We start from the raw sequence: 22,401 nt of genomic DNA on the forward strand, positions 1-22,401 counted from the left end.
CATAACTTGAGGGGTCCCAAGAACAAATGTGTTTATTTACAAAAGGCACAAATCCCCCCCAACAGACATTTTTGTGGGGGCAGAGGTGGGCAGGGCTTCACCTGACCAGCCCAGAGCTCCAGGAGAGGCCGGGCTTGGCAGGCAGCTCAGCCCTGTTGCCATGTCATAACCACACACACACACACACACACACACACACACACACACACACACACACACACACACACACTCCCAGCGCGTGAGGTCATGACCGTGTGTCCAGCCGGTTCATATACTCCTGCAAGGCCTTCAGGCGGGCGTCTATTTCAGCCATGTCGGCCGCCTGGTAGTCTGAGCTGTAGTCTGTGGGGATGGGCAGGCAGGTGGGAGGCTGGCTGTAAGGGACCCAATTTGATGCCCTTGCCCCCACCCCAGCGTGCTAGGGTGGAGGGAAGTTGACAGTAGGGGAGAAAGGGAGTCCCAGGCTCACCTTTCATGGGAACCCAGCCCCCGGAATTGCCCAGGCGTCTCTGACGGTGGCCGCTGCGTTCCAGGGCGGTGGACTTCTGCTGCTGCTGTTGCTGCTGCTGCTGGGACAGGGAGGGGACGGAAGGGCATCAGACGCCCTCCCCGTCTTTCTGGCCCCTTCCCTCCACTGGATGCTCAAAACTAGGTCCTCAGAAACAAGGGGGTTGACACAAACCGGGGAGTCGCAGCAGACCACTAAGCAAGCCCCAGGCGGCGGAGGTCACCCGTTCCCATTGCATAGATAACAACGCTGGGGGCTAAGAAACTGCCCTCGGCCCCACCTCATGGGTGATAGAAGGGTTAGTAAGATTTTAAAGTCTTAGCCAGTGTCCCCGCCCCTTCCACCACTGCGTCTGGCAACACTCAGCCTTCTGGAAGCATTTCGAAGCTGCCTCTGCAACCTGACCCCGCAGGAGGGCTGGGAGGTGGTGACCTTGGCTGCCTCCCGGCCATACCTCCCGCTCTGAAGCTCTGAAAGGTGCTCACCGTATTCGACCTACTCCAGGTAGAGGGGCTGGGAGGCTTCCTGCGGCGCCGAACCCTGAAAGGACAAGGACAGATGGGGAGGTGCCTTTGCCGCTGCCCGCCTTTCAGTTTCAAAGCCCTCCCGGCCTCTACAGATGCCCAGTTCAAGGTGGTCCTGGTCTCCCTAGCCCAAGTTTTACCCTCTGGAGAGCGACTCCGAGAAATCCTCCAGGTCGCTGCAGGAGCTGGCAGTCGAGCAGCGGCTGCGGAAACTCTCCACTAGAGGGGGAAGTGAGCATGAGGCTGGGGAGCGACCCCCGACAGCAGGGGCACCCCCACCCCCCCACCCCCAACCCGCGGCCCTCGCACTAGCCCCGTTCATTACCTGACGAGCTGCGGTTTCGCGAGCGGTTAGCCGCGTCCCCACGGCCAGTCACAGGCAGAGGAGGCCGGTTCTGACGAGACCATGAGATGGCCGGGCCGTCCCCACTGCCCCCGCTGCCCAGTCGGTTCCGCTGCTGCTGCCTGGGGAGGAGATGAGACCCGCCTGGGCGTCAGCTACTGCGGAGGGTGGCCCCGTCCATTACTGCCATGACCGGAGTCCCAGGGAACGCCGGTCCCTACCCGAGGTCACCAGGCCGGGGAGCGTGCCCTTGGGGACACTGACAGGATAGGTAATGGGAGGGGGAAATGAGAAAGGTGGGAAAAGAGCAGGTGACAGGAGAGGGCCAGCACAGATACGGGGCGGTGGCAGGCGGGTCTGGGTAAAGGGGCGGGGATAAGGGGGCTCTGGGATGGACCCCAGTGGGCACTAACTTCATCTTGAGTTCCTTCTGCTTCTTCTCCTTGGCCTTCACAAAGGCCGTGGGGTCGAAACGGGTCATGCGACCACCTAAGGCAGAGAAGGAGGAAGTCACAGGACCTCAGCTCCCAGCTCCAGCGCCCCCCCACCGCAGACCCCAACCCTAGGCTGAGCGGCACGGACCTGTGGGCGAGGGAGACGGGTGGGTGGGGCGGCCCCGACCCCGGCCCCCGCGGCCGCTCTCCCGGGATGAAGAGCGGGTGGCGCCGCGGCCGCGCGACGTGGAACGCTCCCGGGAGTCCCTGGACGAGGGCGGCACCACAGGCGGAGTCCGCCTCCTGGGGGGGTCACAGGGCCCGGGGTCACGTTCTCACCCACCTGTGGAGCCCCAGCCTCAAGCCTGGTCCTAAGGGCACGGTCTCCACCTAGCAGTCTAGATGTGCTCACGCCCACCAGCGGCGATCCCAGGTACCCCACCCACAGGCTCCCTACAAAACACTCCCGGCCCTGGAGCCCCTGACCTGCGGAGAAGCCACCTAGCTCTCTCACCTGGTACCCACAGCCCCTCCCTAGGCTCCACCTCCCCAAGCCCTGCCCTTCTTCCGACAGACCCGCCCCCACGCCAGCACTGAGTGCTTCCCCATCCCACCTGCCATTAGGCACGGCCCACCCCCCCCCACCCCCGGCCCCACGCAGCTTCCAACCCCATTGGCCACAGGTTCGCATCTAAGCCCCGCCCCCTCGCTCAATGAAAAGGTGCAAGGATCATGGAATCTCCATAAACTATTGGGAACCAATAGTCGTCTAACTCCAGGCTCAGCCCGGCCTTCCCAGGCTCTACCCACCCTCCTGGGCAAAGCCCACCCTATGCCAAGCTCACCAGCCGGTTCCAGACCAGGGTCCCTCCCACCGGCAGGTCCGGGGCGCCCACTGGGCCCCAGGCCGGCCTCCCCTGCCCCCGGGCCTCACCCGCTCTTGTACTGGGCCAGCTCGCCGTTCAGGGTCCGCAGCCGCGCACGCAGGCTCCGCTCCGACGCCCTCACCTCCTCGAGCTGCCAGGCGGGGACAGGGGTGCAGAGGTTCAGAGGCGGCCACTCCCCGCCCAGCCCAGAGCCGGAGTCCGCCCCGCCGCTCACCTCCTTGGTCAGGCGGCGACAGTCCTGGCCTCGGCGGGCTGCGCCTGCAGGGGGGTGCTGCAGGCCACGCTCCTGCCGTAGCTCCAGCTCCAGGCCCCGCACCAACCCGCGCAGCGCCTCGGCCTCCTGGCGCGCAGCCCGGCCTGCCAACGCCTCCTCCCGGGTGCGGCCCAGCTGCTGCTCCAGCTCCCGCTTCTCCGAGGACAGGCGTGCAACCCTGAGGGACGAACGTCTGACCCCATCACCCTTGGCCTCCCCCACCAGCGGGGCACCAGGCCCATTACCCCAGCTGTCCCCCTGGGACTCCATCTCCAGGGGGCTGGTTCAAAAATAAAGACGCACTGACATCAAGTCCATTCTGACCTCATAGGGCAGGGTAGACGCCCCCCTGTGTTTCCGAGACTCCTTACAAGAGCAGAAAGCCTCTTTCTCCTGCAGAGCGGCTGGTAGTTTTGAACTCCTGACTTTGCAGTTAGCATCCCAGCAGGAACCACTAGACAAGCAGGGCTCCTGAGGCCCATGTAGAACTGTCATTTATCTGTGAGCTTCTCTGTTTCTTGTCTGGCTCCCCGGCCCTGGCAAGGATGGGATTGCTAACTTTCTGGTTCAGCGTGCACAGGCTCCTGAGCTCTGTATCCAGCTCTAAGAGACCCCTACTGTTGGGCTGAATCCCACTCACTGCGACCCCAGGGTTTCCAAGACTGTCTTCTTTCCAAAAGGGCTGTGGGCCTTCGTTTTCTCTTCTGGGATTGAGGGTTATGGAATACAGGGCAACCCTTCCGGATAAGGTTCTCTGAAGAGGGCTGAGCCCACATCTGGCCCACGGTCTGTGCCAGGCCGTGTGAACTTGGTAAGCCTAGATCCATGAAAGAATGGGCCCCGGAATCTCCGAACACTTCAGAGTGGGAGGAAAACGATGAGTACTGACCCACTGCACCAGCTTTAATGGGCGGCCCACGGAGCTTCTAACAGAGGCGAGTGGTTCGAAGCCACCAGCCCCTCTGCGGGAGAAAGCCGAGGCTTTCTGCTCCCGTGAAGATGTACAGTCGCAGGAACCCCCAGGGTCAGTCCTGTCCTGTCTGAAAGGGCCCTGTGAGTGGGAATCTACCGGGTGGCAGGGAGTTTGGGCTTTGGGTTTTTACCGCCTCCAAGCAGTAGCATCTGAGGCTGGTTCTGAAAGGCAGGTGGCGCCACCTTGTGGTCGGCCTGAGAGCAACTAGACCAGAGGCTGGAGCCTGAGTGGGATTTGCCCAGCCCCTCCCCTCCTCTCTGCCTCCCCATGCAGTCAGGACCCGTGGGGCTCTCCAGGCTCTGGACAGGCACTGGTCCTCCCCATCAGCAGTGAGTACTAAGCCCTGGGCTGGCAACTGCTAACAGCACATAGCAGCCGCGCAGGCTGCCTGGATACAAGGTCTGGCCTGCCCACATTACAGGCTGCAGTTCCTTAACCTCTCAGAATCTCCGCTACCTCCACTGGGATGTGGGGGTGATAGCGGTGCCTACACCGCCTGCGGTGGTGATAAGGGGATGGATGAAAACATGATAGACACAGGCAGAGTCCCCATATACTGTCAAACGCTCAGACGTGCTACTGTTACCTTCACTACATTGTTGCTGGTGGCTGGCATGGAGCCGATTCGACTCATAGCAACCCAATGTATAGCACCTGCTTGGGCCTGCGCCATACTGTTACAGTGTGATGATGGTGGTGGCCATGACCATGAAGGGACCCTAGTGGAGCCACCCGGAAGTGCTGGGCTGTTAACCCCAAGGGTAAGTGGCTGGGACCTACTCAGTGACTCCACACAAGAAAGGTGTGGCAGCTGGCTTCCATAAAAATGGCCATTCTGATCTCCCGGGCACTTCTACGCGGTCACTGGATGGCTGGCTAGCTGTTGGAATCAACTCCACACGTACACAACAACAACAAAGTATTACTATTACTGAAGATATTATGAGTCCCCCTGTGCCCCGAAGCCGGGCCTCAGCCAGGTGGAGGCAGAATCACCAATCCAGCCCGTCCACAGCACACAGCCAGCATGCCTGCTAGCACGGGCTTAAGTACTCAGCCACTAGCAAAAAGGTCGGCAGTTCGAGCCCACCCATCATTCCTTGGAAGAAAGATGAGGCAGATGGTTTCCATGGAAACTGACAACCTTGGAACCCCACAGGGGCAGGTCTACTCTGCCCTACAAGGTCACTGAGTGGGAATCGACTCAATCGTATGGCTGGGGTTCAGGTCTCCCACAGTGCATGCTGGGATATATCCCCCCTTGACTCCCCCCACCCGCCACTCCCCACACCCCACTCCCAAGCACACTCACTGCTCCCGCAGGTGCCAGATCTCTGAGTCCCGGGTGTCTCGGGTCTCCTGGCCGCCCAGCCCTCGAAGGCGGCCCAGCTCCTCCCTCAGCGAGCGAATGATGCCCTGGAGAACCACGGGGTCCGGCTTGCCCTGGTACGGGAGGGGCAGCGGGTAGTGGATCCTGAGGAGAGGAGGGCAGAACCTCAGCATCTCAGAGACCCAGAGCCCATGAGGCGGTCACCACTGCCCTCCCTGTTCTTCCAATCTGAGCCCCACCCCTGATGCCAGGCCCCTCCTCTCAGCCTGCCACCCACCTGGTAGTGTCAGAACCATTTAGCTAGTTGACCCCAGAAGCACTGTGTGAAGAACCTTTCCTCACGCATGCTGTTAGAAGAGATCAACGTTGGCCAATCAAACCAACCTCACTACCATCAAGTCCATGCCGACTCACAGTGACCCCACAGGACAGGGTAGAACTGCCCCTGTGAGCTTCCAGACGGTCACTCTTCACAGGAGCAGAAAGCCTCATCTTTCTCCCTCAGAGCAGCTGGTGGTTTCGAACTACCGACTTTGCAGTTAGCAGCCCAACTTGTAAGCACTATATACCCAGGGTTCCTACTTGCAGCCAAGCACACTCCTAATTCAGATCCCATGACAGGGTGGGGGGGTAAGGGGGTGTCCCCAGTTGGCCTGAGTCATTCCTTGGCCAAGGGGTTAACTGCCGTCCCCCAAGCCTATTCCAAAGAAGACTGAGAACTTCCCACTAGAAAATTCAGGAGCTATCAGCCAGTGTGGCAGATACGGTCCCCCAGCCCACCAAGTAGGCAACTTTAGCTCCCTCCTCCCTAGCTGCCTCCCAGGATTGGCTAGAAAGATAAATGTTCATTGCACCTAAGCAAGGCCATGTGACCACTTACAGGAAATCTCTTCGGGGGCCTTGGGGAAAGCTTTTATTCTCTAGATTTAAACCAAAAACAAACAGCCAGGGCCCCTTTCCTGCCTTTGCCCCAGATGCAAAGCTTGCGGGCACTGCAGCCGGGTTTGTGGCAATGAAGGGCTAACACGGGCAAAAATAAAATGGCAGCACGCTTCAGGATGGCAGGGGGAGTGGAAGAATGAGCCTGGGCCCTTCATGGAATAGCTGGGCAGAGGGCACCTAAGAGACATCTGGTTCTGCGAGAAGAGAGCATCGTTGTGGCAGGCACTGTGTCTGATTCCATTATTTCAATCTCTCTTCTCTCGCTCCTTATTCTCTGATTTTATTATGATCTTTATGTATCTCAGCCGTACAATTTCGCCTATCAAACCCGTGATTAGTTGGGGGGGGCTGGCCTTCCCGCTCTCTGGCCGGACCCACCCAACAACCCCTTGTCCCCCACCTGTCAAACTCCACCGAGTAAATGAGGATCAGGTAGCGCTTGGAGTTGAGCTGGGCCGATCTCGGGGCCAAGGGGCCTGGGCGGGCCCCCAGCTTGCGGTTCCGCAGGGACTCCAGGTCTGTGTAGGTCAGCAGGTCGAGGGTGACCGACTCGCTGCTCTGTCAGGAAACGGAGAGAAGAGCTACCCTGGTAGCTGGCGTGGGCCCGTGGCAAGCCGCAGGCCCTATCCTAGCTGCCACGCGGGGGGTGGGGGGGGCAGAGTGTGGGGGAGGGGGGACCCGACACAGGGCAGCGACAGGAGCAGGAGAATGGGGAAAGACCTAACTGTCCAACCTTGGGGGAAGCTCCTGTGGGTAGGCCCCTCGGGGATCCCCGGAGGCCCTTCCGGGGCTCCACAAGATCAAACTCTCTTCAAATTAACATTAATCATTAGTTTCCCTTTTTCAGCTGTGTTGGCATTTGCACTAATGTGTGGGAAACTAAGTCTGAGGGAACTAGGACAAGGATTCTATTCCCTAAGCTATCACGGAGGGAATCTGGAAAGCTGGTCTTCCACGGTAGGAAAGCCTCCATTTGGGTAAGTTAGAGGTCAAGTCCAAGTACATAAACCATCCCGCAGATTCTCCCCTGAACAGCTAAGCTGCCTGAAAGTGAGCGCTAGAGAAGCAGACATCATCCTGTCTCTCTTCCCGCCATGACCATGACCCCGTGCCCTTGTACCTTCCCCCAATGCAAGTATTCGGTTTTCTCACCTGTGAGCTCAGGGCCCTCAATGTAGATACCCCCCACCTTGTGACACATGTAACCACTGAATATGCATGTCTGACGGGTACCTATAAATGTCCCAAGATAGTAAAGGTTCTCTCTCACTTCTTCCAGTTCCACGTGGTCCATCCAGAGGAGCTGAGGTGAGCATCCTATAAAATGTGTCTGCCTCCTTTCTTTCACTCTCTCTCCTATCTTTCTTATTCTCTATGACTTTACCCTCATCTTTATATATCATCGCTGTATATTTGCGCCTTCTGGCCCTTCGGTTGCTGGAGGCCGGTTCCCTTGGACACTCATGGTGCAGCTGTAACGGTGGGGGCTTCCTCCACGCCCTCCAGCCATCTGGGGAACCGGGCTGGGTCGGGGGGCACCCACATGGAAGGCAGTTAAACAGGTGCCACAAGGCGGAAGGGGGGAAAGCCAATAGCGTCGATCAACTCTGGCTTCTAACTTATTATAAAAACCAAACTCACTGCCATTGGCCATCCGACTCATAGCGACCCTGTCGGACAGGGTAGAGCTGCCCCTGTGGGTGTGTCTGAGATTGTAACTCTTCACTGGAACAGACAGCCTGTTTTGCTCCCACAGAGTGGCTGGTGGATTTGAACCGCTGACCTTGCGGTGCGCATTCCAGGGTGTAAGACACCAGAGGCAAAATGAAACAAGGAAAGTCATTTACATTTGGGAAAAAAGCAAAGAGAGGGACAGACAGATGAAGAGCTGTGGCCCCCCTACACAGGGACTAGACCTTTCCCCACACACATACCCCACCCCAACCCACAGCCCACCTGGCCCACCCCCACCACCCCCCTCAGCACCGGCCCTGGCCCCTACCTGGGTGAGGGCAGACTCTAGCATGTTACAGAAGATGTTGAACTGTTTGAAGTTCCCCGTCTTGTGGGTCAAGTCTTCGATGACTGGATGGGAGAGAAGTCCCTCCGTGATCTGACCCCCTTGCCCAGCCCCACAGTATCCCGGTTCTCCACCACTCCCAGAACCTGTTCCTCTGCTCCCACAGAGGGGCCTAACAGACCAGCCCCAGGCCCTCCCCCTCCCCACCCTGGGAGAGGCCTTGGCCTGTGGGGGGAGGAGAGCCCACCACACTCACAGCTGGCATCGAACTCCCCCCGCCACTGGTCCGCCGTCATCCGGTCCTCCACCTCCAGCTCCAGCACCTGCCCGGAGACCCCCACCCGCACGGCGTGCTCCACGCCCCGGAAGATGTAGTCGACCTGCAGGCCAGCCGGCTGGTCCATGACCGGGGTCCCTGGAGATGGGAGCAGGAGCAGAGAGCCACGGCGCTTGAGAATCTAGGTTCTCAAGGCGTCTGATCTGGCCTCGTCCTCTACCGGATGTGGCACCTTAATGGAAGGGGCAGACATGGTTTCCTCGTCTGGAAAATGGGCACAAGAGTGGGACCCGCCTCACTGGCCCTGAGAACTAAACTAGACCCAACATGAAAAAGCTGTATCCTGTGTAGATTACTAAGCGCCATGCTGTTATTGGGGGGAAGGGAGTCTGTATGACCAGCAAATGGCCCACCTTTCCTCCGGAGGATTCGTGATGTTCAATACATGCTCAAGCTCCAAAACAATCAAACACACGGCCACTGAGTCAGTTCCGACTCATAAAGACCCTACAGGACAGGGTAGAACTGCTTCTTTCTGAGACTGTCCGTCTTTCCAGCGGCAGATAGCCTCCTCTTTCACCTATGGAGAGGCTGGTGGGCTTGAACCACCAACCTGGCAGTCCAAGGCTTTAGCCCATTGGGTCATCACACCAAGGCTCTTTCAAGACATGCCAGCTGACAGAGATTACGGGTGAGAAACATGAGTCCCATTGCTTATTAATGTATTAACCCTTATACACAGTGTCTTTTGGTAGCCCAAGAGAGAGCTGTCTCTCTCGATGCCAAGGTGCCCCTACAGGAGGTTGCTGCAGAGAATCAGGCAAAACCAGCCAGCCATAGGGGCCGGAGGGCATGCTTACATTCAGGCACCGAGCCAGGGAGCGGTACACCTAGATGGGCAGTACACCTGGATTGGCCCCATCTAGGCCAGGTGGGCTGAATTCAGCCAATGGAGTCAACCAGTACCATCAACCTCACCTCCAAAAGGGGGGGGGGGAGGCTGAAAAGCCAGAAACTTTGGACCATCTCCCAGCGGCTCCTACACAGTTTAGCGCAGCCAGGCCACGGTCCCGCACAGCTGTGCCGCAGTCTCTCTCTCTGGCTTGTGTTCAGTTTACTCTAACGCCTGAAACTGCTTCTATAAAAAACTCACTTGGATCACCAACCAGGCTTCGGCGTGAATTCTTTCTCTCTCAAAACCAAGGACCGAGGTATTTCTCACCCAAAAAACCTAATACAGCCACCATCAGTCTTTCAGTGTGTCATACGGTGGTGACTTGTGTGTTGTTGTCAATGCCGGGAGCTAGGCCGTCAGTATCTGAAATACCTGCAGGGCCACCTGTTACAGGTGAAACTCTCACCTGTGGCCAGCTTCAATGGAACTTCGGGGCTAAACCAAACTAGGAAGGCAGCCCTGGCGATCTACTTTCAAAACCCAGTCCATGAAAGCCTCGTGGGTCCCACAGAACACGGTCCGGCTCCCTACTCAGGACATGTCATCAGGAGGGATCAACTGCTCAGGGAGGGGGCCAGCGAGGGTAAGGGAGACCCTTGTGAGACGGACTGACACCCAGGGATGGACCCCAACATGCCAGCATCTGTGCAGATGATGCGCAGCCGAGCAATGTGTGCATCTGTTGTATACACATGTGGCTGTGAGTCAGTCAGCTATCTTTCTATCCGGCCCGCCGTCTGCATACCAATCGATCCACCGACCTATTTATACACTGACCTACCTACCTATACACCTGTCCATTCAACAACCTATATACATACCTACCAAGACATCTATCTATCCACCTACCTATATACCTACCTACCTACCTACCTACACATCTATCCATCCAACTATCTGTATACCTACCTATACACCTACCTAGCTATCCTCCCACCTATCTACCTAGCTACCTATTCACCTATGTACCTACCTACCCATCTACATACTGAACTACTTTTCTACCTACCTACTCACTTATCTAGTTACCTACCCACCTACCTATCCACCTACCTATCCACCTATGTACCTACCTATTTACTTATCTATATGCCCACCTACCTATCCACCTACGTACCTACCTACCTCTATGTACCTACCTATCTACTTATTTACCTATGTATCTACCTACCCACCTATCTCCTTACCTATCTGTTCATCTGCCTACCTATCTACATACTCACCTGCCTACCTTCCTATTCACCTACCAGTCTACCTATCCACCCATCTCTCTACCCATCTACTCACCATTCTAACGATGCACCTATGTTGGTGTTTATCTGACTCATGGCGACCCCACTAGTGCAGAGCAGGCCTGCTCCAGGGAAGGCCCGGCCATGACCTTCAGGAGCCTGTCTTCCAGGGCGCCTCTGGTAGCCAACACTGAGATGCTCAGCACTCATGAATACGCTTGTTATTGCCTGTTCTTTAAGAAACATCATGGGGGGAAATGCCAGCGGGGTGTGGTGGGACCGAGATTTAAATACAGGGCAGGGCAGGGTGGGGGGGTCAGCGGCTTGCTGAGGAGGTGCTACTTGAGCAGAGGCCTGTAGCAGGAGGAGGGAGCCGGTGCTTACCTGGGGAAAGTGCTCCAGCTCAGGGCCCTATTCTCTACCACCCACACCAGACACTGACCTGGGATTAATAGCTGTTTTGGGGGGTTGCTTGTTGGAAGCCTAGGGGCATCCTCTTAGCCAACAATGAGCTCCACAGGCAGGCAGACACGCGAGTGGGCCGGCCCTCCACCTTCAGACTGAACTCTTCGGGGTTGGAGTCCAATCCTGGGTTCGAGTCCAGATCCCGCTGTATGTACTCAGACAAGTGGCTGAACCTCTCTGGGGACCAGATTTCTCAGGTGTAAGTACATGCCGCCCTGGGGACTGGGGATCCGATGATGTCCCTGCCCTTGAGGACAACCCAATAACCAAATTCACTGCCATCACATCAGTGCTGACTCACAGCAAGCCCCCTCTGGGTTTCCAAGACTGTCACTGTTTACTGGAGTAGAAAGACGGAGCTGCACACCGGAACTACGCCACTGTTGGGGACAGACAGGAGTTTATCAATGTAAGGGGGAGGGAGATTCTGGGCGCAGGGCTGTCAGTGGGGAGGGAGCCTCTCTGTGGGAGACCATTGGAGCAGAGGCTGGGAGGGTGGAAGGACCATGTGCAGACAGAGGAACAGTGGGGACAGATTCAGAGATGGAAGGTCACTGGTTGGTTCTGAGGACAGAAAAGGAGGTGGGTGGGGCTGGAAGGGAGAGAGCAGTGGGGACAGGGCTGCACAATGATCTGTGGGCAGCAGTGCCCACCTCCCTGGCCTGCCAACACCCCTGAATAAACTGCCCACTGCCTGGCACACGTAACAAGCACGCAATGCTTGCTGAGATCTCCATTGTTGTGAGAGCCCTAAAGGAGGCCCTAGTGACAGGGCAGCCCCTCCTCTTCTCTCCGGTGGATAGAAGGGGAAACTGAGTCTCAGCTGGGCAAAGGGCCCTGGCCAAAGTCCCACAGCTGCTCTACACAGAACCACCAGTGCTGCCCCCAACCATGGATCTCCTCTCCTCTCCTCTCCTCTCCTCCCGTAACCTTGGCTAGTTGGCACATTTCCCCCTGAAAGTCCTGCTTAGAGTCTAACAGTGAACTATGTCCCAGAACGGTCAACTTTATTTTGCGGGAGAGATCTCTGAGACTTTGGAGTGGGGTTGGGGGAAGGCGAGGGAAATCTAGGGACTCCTCCCCACCCCACCCCACCACCACGGTAAATTCACACCCTTGCGATTGTGGTTCCGCGTGGGGGCGGGACGAGGAAGAGAGCTCAGATCTTGGTGCATAGGAATCCTCCCAGAATTCCAGGTATCCCTAAACCTAGTGACTCCCATGGCGGCGCCAGGCTGCACCGGCCCCTCCCTGCCAGGGCAATCCAGCGGCTCAGCCCCGCCCCTCAGACTCCACCAGCCAATCGGAGGCCGTGCTGTCCTGGTTTCCAAGGCGACAGGGGTGGCCGGTGCAACACCTGCCAGCGCGTAGACCGTCTTCCCCACCACCACCCCCTTGGACCCTACCCCACCCCACCCCCAGCCCAGCCCGGGTCTCAGCTTCATCTTTCCCGGGAGCCACTATCTCAACTTCGTGCCTCCCTCACCCCCGCTAACTTCGCAGGCTCCTTTTCCCAAACACACCTTAACCCACCCCTCCCAGGCTCCCCACCATGCACCCCTCAAACTGCCAGGGTTCGGGGCTCTCGCTCCTCTTCTTCATCCTGGCCTCACTTCTCCTCCCTTCTGCAGCATGCCCTCCCTATTCAGCATGTGCCCCCTTTTGCACACACACCCCCAATCTGGCTCTTCCACACTGGAGAGGGGGGCAGGGGAGTCAGCCGCAGCCCCCCTTCTCCTTACACCAGCCCCCATCATTACAGGAGATTCTTCTACCGGATTCTTTCCGCCCCGCATTAGTCCATTGAGATTCCACTCCTATTCCGCGCAAGCCCTCCACTTTCACCCAGTACCTGTCACCCCCACATGTCACCTGGATTCTGCCACCCCCCACCCCAATTCAGTGAAACTCCCGCACACGCATTTTCCACTTCACTTCCCGGTGGTTAGCGCTCTCTTGGACACGCCACTCCCCAATCTGGGGTTCCCCGGGACCCACCCCCCAACGCCAGCTAAGTCCCTCTCCCTGCACCCTTGGTCCATCGGGACCGCCAGTCTAGTCCAGCCCGTGTGGACTAAGCTCCTCTGCACCTCAGCTTCGGAGCTGGCCCCCACAACACTCGGCCACCGGAGCCAGCCCGGCCTCCACGGCCCCGCCTCGGCAGCCCGTGACGTCACCCCTCGAACATACCCACGTCCCATTCTGGGCCTGTGCTTCATGTCATCAGGGACCCACCACACACATCCCATCCGAACACAGCGTAGGCACACAGGCGGTCCCTCCCCCCCCCCCATTCCCAGCCTGTGGCTCCTCCCCGTCCCTCCCCTGCACTGCACGCAGCGAGCTGACAGCTTTCAGGCCGGGCCCTCCAGGGCCAGGGCCACACCACCGCTACCCACAGCACACATCCTAGCGGGCAGCCCCCACCACCACCACTACCATCACAAATGACCCCCACGTGGACTCCCCAGCGCAGCTCGCCCCTCCTTGGCCCACTTCCCCACTAAGACCCTTCACTTCATCCCTTTCATCTCCCCCGCACACACCCCACACCACACACACACATACACCACTCACAACTCACAGAGTACATCAAAGCATGCTGTGCTGTCCCCTGGAATGTAGCCACACACAAAACGTCCTTTTGGACACCCCACAACGCATCCACGTGGAAGCCCTCTCTCCATCATCACCTGGGGTATCCTCCCGCTGGCCCACAAAGCTTTCTCCTTAACCACCCCTAGACATGCCCAGCATTCAAGAAGCCCCTTCCACTGCGTCCTGCTCACAGCACCCGCTGTGAGTCAGAGTAGAACGGTGCTCCACCCACTGTGCTCCGCCTAGATTTCCAGGGCCAATTTTTCAGTAGATCTCCTGGCCTTTCTCGCAGGGCACCTGAGTGGTCCTGAGCCACCAGCAGTGAGCACCTATCACCTGCCCCACCCAGGGTCTCCGTTTTTGCAGACTGAAACAGAAGCTGGTCCAGCGTCCCACAAGACTCCCTTACTCAATAACCACTGACCACGTCTGACACCCCACCCAGCCACCCAACTTACCCTCCTGCCATCAGTTTGGACTTGACCTCAGCCTGGCACACCTGTAAGCTGGGTCCTAGGTTCAAATCCCCCGGCTTATCTTTACTGCAGTGTGACCTGGGGCAAGGCACTTGCCCTCTCTGGACCTTTCCCCCATCAGTAAATGGGGGAAGGCATAAGAGCACTTCCCTCACAGGACTGGGGTGAAAATTCAATTAACTCAAATAACTCACTGCCAACAAGTCAGTTCCGACTCATAGTGACCCTACAGGGCAGGGCAGAACTCACCCTGTGGGTTTTTGAGGCTGTAACTCTAAGGGATTATAAAGCCTCATTTTTCTCCCAAAGAGCCACTGGTGGTTTCAAATGGTTGACCTTGCAGTTGGCAGCCCAATTCGTACTCACTATGCTACCAGGGCTCAGGAGCATTTGGGCAGCTGTGACCAACTGTGAGCTCACTGGAGACTGTTAACCTTGTCCTCCAGCCTGCGGTCCAGTGAGGACAGGGCCACTTGGGTCACTCTGGAATCAATTCAGCACCTGGGACCAGGCACAGATCAGGGCTTGCTGGTGAGTTTGTGGGAGGTGCCGCCAAATGGGGGAGCCCTAGTGGTGTGGTGGATTACACATTGGGCTGCTATTGGCAAGATCAGCAGTTCAAAGCCACCAGCCCCTTGTGGGAGGAAGATGAGGCTGTCTGATCCCGTACAGATTTACGGTCTCAGAAACCACAGGGAGAATTCTACCCTGTCCTAATGTCACTCTGAGTCAGAATTGATGTGGTTTGGGGTGTGCCAGACAAATGGGGATCCAGATCCTGTGGATATACCCAAGTTCCTCCCCACGGTTCACTCTTGGTCATCCTCCAGGTGTCCGGTCCCATGTCCCCGTCAGGTCGCCCTTCGCGTGTCCCAAACTGGAACAGTGGGCTGGCTCCTTCACCACCTGCGTTGCCAGCACCGCCCAGCAGAGGGAACCGTTTCCCTCCAGCCAGAGCTCTGAGCCCGCCTAACAGCAGCGTCTCCCAAGGTGAAAGCCACAGACACCAGGACCGCTGGATGCGTTCAAAGGCTAATTGAAAGGTCGGTGCTTTGAGCCCACCAGCCAACAGACAAGACCGTGGGCTTCTGAAAATTAAACTTTAAAAATGCAATAACCTCCCTACCACTGAGTTGATGCCGACTCACTGGGATCCTACTGGGCAGGGTGGGATCCCCTGTGGGTTTCCCAGACTGTAACTCTTTACAGGAGTAGAAAGCCCCTGAGCTACAGAGCTGGTGGTGGTCTCAAACTGCTTGACCTGACAGTTAACAGCCCAACAGGTAAGCACTACACCACACCACCAAGGCTTTGGGAAACCTCGGGACAGGCCTACTCTATCAGGATGAAACAAAGCCTGGTGAAAATGCTGGTTTCTGCGTCCTGTCCCAAAACAACTGGGTCAGAACCTCTGTGGGGCGGGGCCAGGATTCCCCCAGACAATAGAGTTGAGACCCTCGGCCGTGAGACACTGAGGACCGGGAAGAGACTGCATGCAGACAAGCTCTTTATTTTCTTTCATATGTAAGAAGCCTGGCGCACTGAGATGCCTGCGTGAGCAGGTGCATTGTTACTGTGGCAAAACCAATCTCACGTCTGGCACAAATCAGGCTTCTTTGTTGCACACGGTTACACAATCTTTTCAGAACCTCTACACAGAAAGTTTGATTCACAGTCTGACCTAGTGGCACAAACTCCCAATGCACTACAAGTCAACATTTTCATCAGTTCGGGAACTTGACTGGCATCCAGAACAAGGTTAGTCATCAATTGACATTTCACCTTTGAAAGGAGAAAACCACTCATACACTTGAGTTGTGTTCAACATCACTAGTTTCTTCAGCATTTTTCCCAAGCAGGAAACAAAATTTCACAGCCACCCGCTGATCTCTTAAATCAGCCACCACAAAAAACAAGGTTCCAGCGAAACTGCTTTTACAAAAAAATTCACTGTGACGAGAGAACCTTCCCAGGTGACGCCACTGAATGCACTAACTCAGAGCAAATTGTTTGATGCTCACTAAAGGGAAAAATGCACACTACGAAAGCTCCGCCTAGAGGAGTTTTTTTCCATTATTTTGGGGGGTGGGGGGGTTACCTCCTCTAAGAATACAGTCTCTTTCTTGCCCAGACCTGATCCCTAAAACTTATGTCTGCCTCTTAATTTCTTCCCTTCAATTACACAACCACCATTTAGGACCCATCCAGATGTAAGCTGGCTCCCACTCTTGACTCTGGTACAATATGGTCTGTCCAGTTTTTTACTTCAAAATGACCCCACCACCCACCCCAAGATCTCCCCATCTCAACACCCTGCCCCTTGCCACAGAGAACCCCTGAGAGGGCAGGAACAGCAGTAGCCGTAGGAGTAACACTTCCTCAACACCTGTGTGCCAAGCAGGAACTCTGGTGGTGCTGCAGGGTAGGTGTTGTATTGCTAACCGCAAGGTTACTGGTGCAAATCCACCAGCTACTCTGCAGAAGAAAGAAGAGACTGCCCACTCCCTTACAAGCTTCAGCCTCAGAAACCCCATCTAGGGTCGGTGATGAGTCAGAATCCATTCGCTGGCACTGGGTTTTATATTTTGGGATGTACTAGGCACATGGCACCCACTCTCTGGGGCAGGGGTTTAGAAGCCCAGTGGACATAAACCAGAAGTCATCTGTGTCAGGTAGGGGCCATCAAGTGAGGGATCTGCAAGCAACAGAGAGCCTTGGCTGGGTAGCCAGGGTATTAGGAGTGGGCACATGAAGAGAGAGGCCAGAGGGTGGTGAGGGGGAAAGTCACACATCCCAGACATCTTGGCAGGGACAGGGTGGGGCAGAGAATGTCAGGTCCAAAGGCCCTGGGGTAGGAATGTCTTTGCTATGCTCCGCTCTCAGCACGATGGCCAGTGTGGCTGAAGCAATGTGGTGTAGGCTGCAAAGTGTCAGTAAGGGCAGCCAGGAGGGGGGAGCTGGGCTGTGTGAGGCCTTATGAAGCCGCAGGCCTGACAGGGTCTGCACAGAGAGGGTCAGTCCCCTCTGATATTTATTTCCACAGGCTTTTGCACCACCCCTCAGACAGGGGGAAGCAGGGAGAGTGGTGAGGTGGCCCTGGCCTGGCCCAGAGCAGTAGCCAGATGTGAGTCCAAAGGTGCTTTGAAGACAGAGTCACAGGGAGGGCTGACGGACTGAACCCAAGTCAGGAGGAGAGGTCAACTGCCAAGATGTTTGTCCTGGGTCCCTCACATCCCTCCACAAGGATCGTACTGCACCACCAACTTCAGTGAGAGAGCCGCAGGTGGAAACCCCAGGTTCGATGTCAAGAACATGTTTAAGTCTGAATGTCAGGTGGGCTTCAGAAAAGAGGCAGGAGTTGACCACTGAACACATGGGTGGGGGGGGGGGCTGCAGGGGAGCGATCCCGCTAGAGAAGGGGCTACCCAGCGAGTGGGAGGGGTCGAGATGAGATCATTCTACTGATGGCGAGCGACACGCACCCAAAGCCACTCTATGGGCAAGACAGTGACAGAGCCAAGCTGCCATCCAGGACCATGACGCTAGGCCACCGGTAGGGGAACCCCTGGAAACACCACTTCTCCTATGCCTTCACCTGCACATTCCCAGGGAAACCCCATTCCCACACTCCTACACACAATCTCTCTCTCTCTCTCTCTCTCTCCTCTCCTCTCCTCTCCTCTCCTCTCATTTGCTCATTCACAGCCCCTCCATCCAATACTCCCCGCCCCACCCCCACCTCCCAAAGCAAAGCTGATAATTCAGCGCAGAGACCCCCCCACACACACACCGACTCTCTATGCTAAGCTATTAAAATTCCACCATTAAATCGCAACCCTCGCTGACCAGGGCGTCTCTCTGTCTGGCCATCTGCTGACCCCCTGCTCCGTCTTCCCATGCTTCCCCTTTAAAGAGCCTCCCGGGAAATACACAGACCCCAGCCTCACGCCTCACAGGCCAACTTGAAAGCGCCTACACGAGTTAAAGGGCACGGGCACGCCGCCCCCACCCCCACCCCCATCCTCCCGCTGCCCACTGCGGCCCACTCTCCCCCAGGGCGCCCCCTCCCCCGCGGGATGGCGACCCAGCCCGCGCATCCGCCGCTCTCGCCGCCGCTCACCTTCTCCACGGCCACCCCTCCTCTCGAGCGGTTCAACTGCCGAAACCCGAAGCCCCGCCCAGGATCTGGCCTTCCCGCTTCTGAGTGGCCTGAGCGTCCCCGCAACGAAGCTGCCATTAGTCCAGGTAGACGCCCGTCACTCGGTCCCGCCTCGGAAGAGAACCCGCCCTCCCAGGCTCGCAACTGGCTCATTCAGAAGGGGCGTTCCCAAATGGGTACGGGAAGTTCCCTGGCGTCAATCTCCTCTCCAATGATTACTGGCTACGCATGCTGCCAGTCATTTAAAGAGGGTGGTCCCTGGAGGGGGCGGGGCAGATAAACGCGGAAGTAGCCTCCTGACCCCGCCTATCACCCCCTGCAGCGTGGTAGGCCGCGCCTGCGTGAAGGAGGGCGGGGTGTCGAGGGCCTCGTGCGCGTGCGTGCGGTGATTTGGCTGATGGTGCCTAAGCTCCGGGAATGATCTCAGCGCAAAGACAAGATTGAAATTCATCTCCGCTCCTCGCGTGCCAGGTCTGAACTAAGCACTTTGCAGGCCTTGGCTTATTTGAAGTTCGCAGAGACCTTGCAAAGTAGGCACTATTGTGATCCGACTGTGCCGCTCAGGCTCAGAGCAGTACAGCCCCCCAGACGAACTGTATTTTGAGGCAAGGAGTCAACAGGAGCCGATACAGGTTTTGCATGAAAAACTTCAAGGGAAAAAAATAATAACAAAAAAAACCTTTAAGAATGAGGGGGCCCTCCTTACGAAAAAAAAAGATGCAAAATCCACAAGCACACAATTAGACCAGGAGAATGTGGTTTGACTGTGAATCAGAAAAAGAGTTGATGTTTTACCACAATCTTACAACGAAATGTTTTCCTTACTTGACCTAAAAAGTCTCTCCGACATGTTTCTTTCGTTTCGGGTGCATGCACTTATCATATCTAAAGGGATTGTAGAAAATTACATTATTCCAAATTCTGTTTTTATTTGTTATCATGTAAGAAAAGGTTATCCACTGCACATGTCCGAATAAATGAGGTCATTGAATGTTTTTAAGGACCTTTGGGAAACGTCCATGATACTTCATTCATATGTTAGCTACCTGTTTGAGGGGAAATGTCCCCCACAGGCTAGCTTCTGGCTCCACACCTTTCCCACCACTTGCTCTGCCCGTGTGTCACACCATGATGGCTTGTGTGTTGCTGTAATGCTGGATGCTATGTCACTGGTATTTCAGATACCAGCAGGGTCACCCAAAGGGGCTAGGTTTCAGCAGAGCTTGCAGACGAAGCACAGACTCAAGCAGGGATAATAGGCTGTCCACTTCTGAGGAATTTAGCCACTGAAAAACCTCACCAGTAGCAGCAGAATGTTGTTCGAGGTCGAGCCAGAAGATGAGCCCTTCAGGTCAGAATGCATTCAGAATACTCAAAGTAGAGTCAATCCTAATGACCTGGATGGGGTTAATCTTTCGGGGCCTTTATCGGCTGGTGAGGCACCACTCAAACTGAGAAGAAACAGCTACAAACATCTCTCCATAGTTGGGACTTGGAGTACATGAAGTATGAATCTAGGGATGTTAAAATTCATAAAAATATTCAATGAACTACATCAAGGCCGATCTCCTAGGCATTCGTGAGCTAAACCAGGCTGCTATTGGCATCTTGAATCAGGCGATCCTGTGGTTTCCTATGATGGGAATGCCAAGTTCAAGAGGAACGGCATCACATTCACCGTCAAAGAAAAAAACAAGCATTTCATGGGTATAGAATTCACATATCGCAAAATTCAATATACGGTAGTTCAATGACATCAAGACGAGTTGTACAATCACCGGCTTTAGAACATGGTCTTCAATATTGTACTTCTTCTTGTCAGCTCATTTCCCCTCAACCTCTCCTGCCAAACACAAAAAGGACACTTCAAGATCGCTCTTGTCCAGTGGTTCTCAACCTGTGGGTCGCGACCCCTTGGGGAGTGGGGTCGAACGACCCTTTCACAGGGGTCGCCCGATTGATAACATTAGCAAAATGACAGTGATGAAGTAGCAACTAAAATAATTCTATGGTTGGGGGGGTCACCACAACATGAGGAACAGTATAAAAGGGTCGTGGTATTCGGAAGGTTGAGAACCACTGCTCTTGACGTACAACGGTGTCCTGATAGGATAAGGCCTAGCTGCGTACAAGGAAAGCCAATGGGTACAGCTATCGTTCAAATTGATGCACCAACCACTAACACTAGTGATGCAGAAATAGAAGGACTGTACCAATGCCTTCGATCTGACATTGATCCAACATACCATCAAGATGCATTGATAATGATTGGCAATTGGCATGCAAACGCTGGAAGCAAAAAGGAAGGAGCCATAGTCAGAAAATAGGGCTTCCGTGCTAGAAACAGTAGCTGGGGATTGCATGGCAGAATTTTGCAAGACCAACAACGTCTTCATTGCAAAGGATTTTTTTTTTTTTCAACACAAACGGGCAGCTGTACACGTGGACTTCCAATTTCCTATCCCACCTCTGTCACTAACGTGCCTAGGGCGTCTTCCAGTGGAAGACGCATTCAGCACCGTGGACAGGGAAGGCATTCCAGGGGACCGTTTCTGAAACCAGGGCAACGACTCTTTGCGGTCCAGCGGATTCCATCGTACAGTAGGAACCCTGGAGGACAGAGCAGGAGCTCTGTCGTGGTGTCTTGGTTAGGAACTGGGCTGCTAACTGCGGAGTCAGCAGTTCAAAACCACCAGCCACTCCTCAGGAGAAAGGCGGGGTCTTCTAGTCCCATAATGAATGACAGCCTTGGAAACTCACAGGGCCAGTTATAGCCTGTCCTGCAGGGTCACAGAGAAACACTGCCCCATGGGGTTCTCAAGGCTGTAATCTTGACGGGAAGAGACAGCCGCACCTTCCTCCCGTAGGATTAGCAGTGGAGTGCTTAACCACTAGATCCCTGGGTCTCCTTTCAGGACAACTAGCTAGGTTAGAAGGACCCAGGGGCACAGTGGGTTACAACTGGGGCTGCTACCCCAAGGTCAGAAGTTGGAAAAAAGCTGCAGCTCTGTGGGAGAAAGACAGGCCTGCTATTCCCATAGAGTTCCGGTCTCAGGTGAGCTTCTGCTTTGTCCTATAGGGTTTCTCAGACTAGGATTCGACCCAATAGCAGTGAGTTTGGGACCTGGTAATTTATGAAACACACACACACACACACAAAATGCTTCGCTAAGCTCGATCTGAATGCGTCCTTAAGTCACCTCCCCTTCAGGGAGAGCCTGGAAAGCTTCCAACAACACTTATGGCAAAGGGAGAAATGTGGGGAGTGGAGGAGTAAAGAAAACTCGAGCTGACTGTCAGCAAGGTGATACCAACTCTCAGGGACCCCAAAGAGCAGGGTAGGACCACCCCTGTGGGTGCCTGAGACTGTGACTCTTGATGGGAGTAGACAGCCTCATCTTTTTCCCTCAGAGTGGATGACGGCTTTGAACCACCTAGCTTCTGATGAGCAGCCCAATGCATAACCCACGATGCCACCAGAGCGCCGAGAAAAGGGAGGGGGAGTTGGACTCAGATAAGACAGTGACCTTATTCCATTGCATTTGAAGTTTCTCCTTTATGCACATTTTACAAAGCCATCAGTCTGCAGGAGCACATGGCTAGGATCCCTCTAAGGTCCTTGGGCTGCCAGATGATGAAAATGTGCTGGGTAACCCCAAGGTCAGCAGTTCAAATCCACCAGCTGCTCTAAGGGAGAAAGATGAGGCTTTCTACTCCCGTAAAGAGTGCTCATCGCAAACGTGCACAGGAGCAGTTCTCCTCCGTCCTGTAGGGTTGCCGTGAGTCAGAACCAGCTTGATGGCAGTGAGTTTATATACACGTTTAAGTGGTCAGCGATAGGCTAAGCGAATCTCACCCCAATAAGGAAAAAAAAATACATTTCAGGAAAGAAAAGATTTTCTTGTTCAAAAGTCATTCAGGCAAGAGATGATTAGGACTTTTACGAGGGTGGTGGTAGTGGGGGTGGTAGAAGTGGTTATCTGCATATATTCTGAAGGTAGAGCTGACAGAATCGGCTGATGGAT

At 55.6% G+C, this 22,401-nt stretch overlaps 1 protein-coding gene across 2 annotated transcripts; it reads right to left on the reverse strand.

Moving 5' to 3' along the window:
* Positions 1 to 14: 14 nt before the first annotated feature.
* Positions 15 to 18,383, reverse strand: CCDC61 (coiled-coil domain containing 61). 2 transcript variants are annotated; one of them, XM_075537189.1, is made up of 14 exons: positions 18,338 to 18,383; positions 8,471 to 8,629; positions 8,197 to 8,279; positions 6,595 to 6,752; positions 5,235 to 5,396; positions 2,911 to 3,127; positions 2,744 to 2,826; positions 1,958 to 2,112; positions 1,789 to 1,864; positions 1,358 to 1,497; positions 1,173 to 1,251; positions 994 to 1,048; positions 470 to 566; positions 15 to 342 (listed from the first exon to the last, which is right to left on the reverse strand). In XM_075537189.1, the coding sequence occupies exons 2-14, from the start codon at positions 8,616 to 8,618 to the stop codon at positions 245 to 247; spliced, it is 1,551 nt and encodes a 516-aa protein (XP_075393304.1). In that variant the 5' UTR covers positions 8,619 to 8,629; positions 18,338 to 18,383; the 3' UTR covers positions 15 to 244. The 2 variants fall into 2 exon arrangements, with proteins under 2 accessions (XP_075393304.1, XP_075393303.1); XM_075537188.1 differs by having other exon boundaries at positions 470 to 569.
* Between the last annotated feature and the right edge of the window lie 4,018 nt (positions 18,384 to 22,401).

Source organism: Tenrec ecaudatus, chromosome 18 (genome assembly GCF_050624435.1).
Source record: "Tenrec ecaudatus isolate mTenEca1 chromosome 18, mTenEca1.hap1, whole genome shotgun sequence".
Classification (NCBI taxonomy): Eukaryota; Metazoa; Chordata; class Mammalia; order Afrosoricida; family Tenrecidae; genus Tenrec; species Tenrec ecaudatus.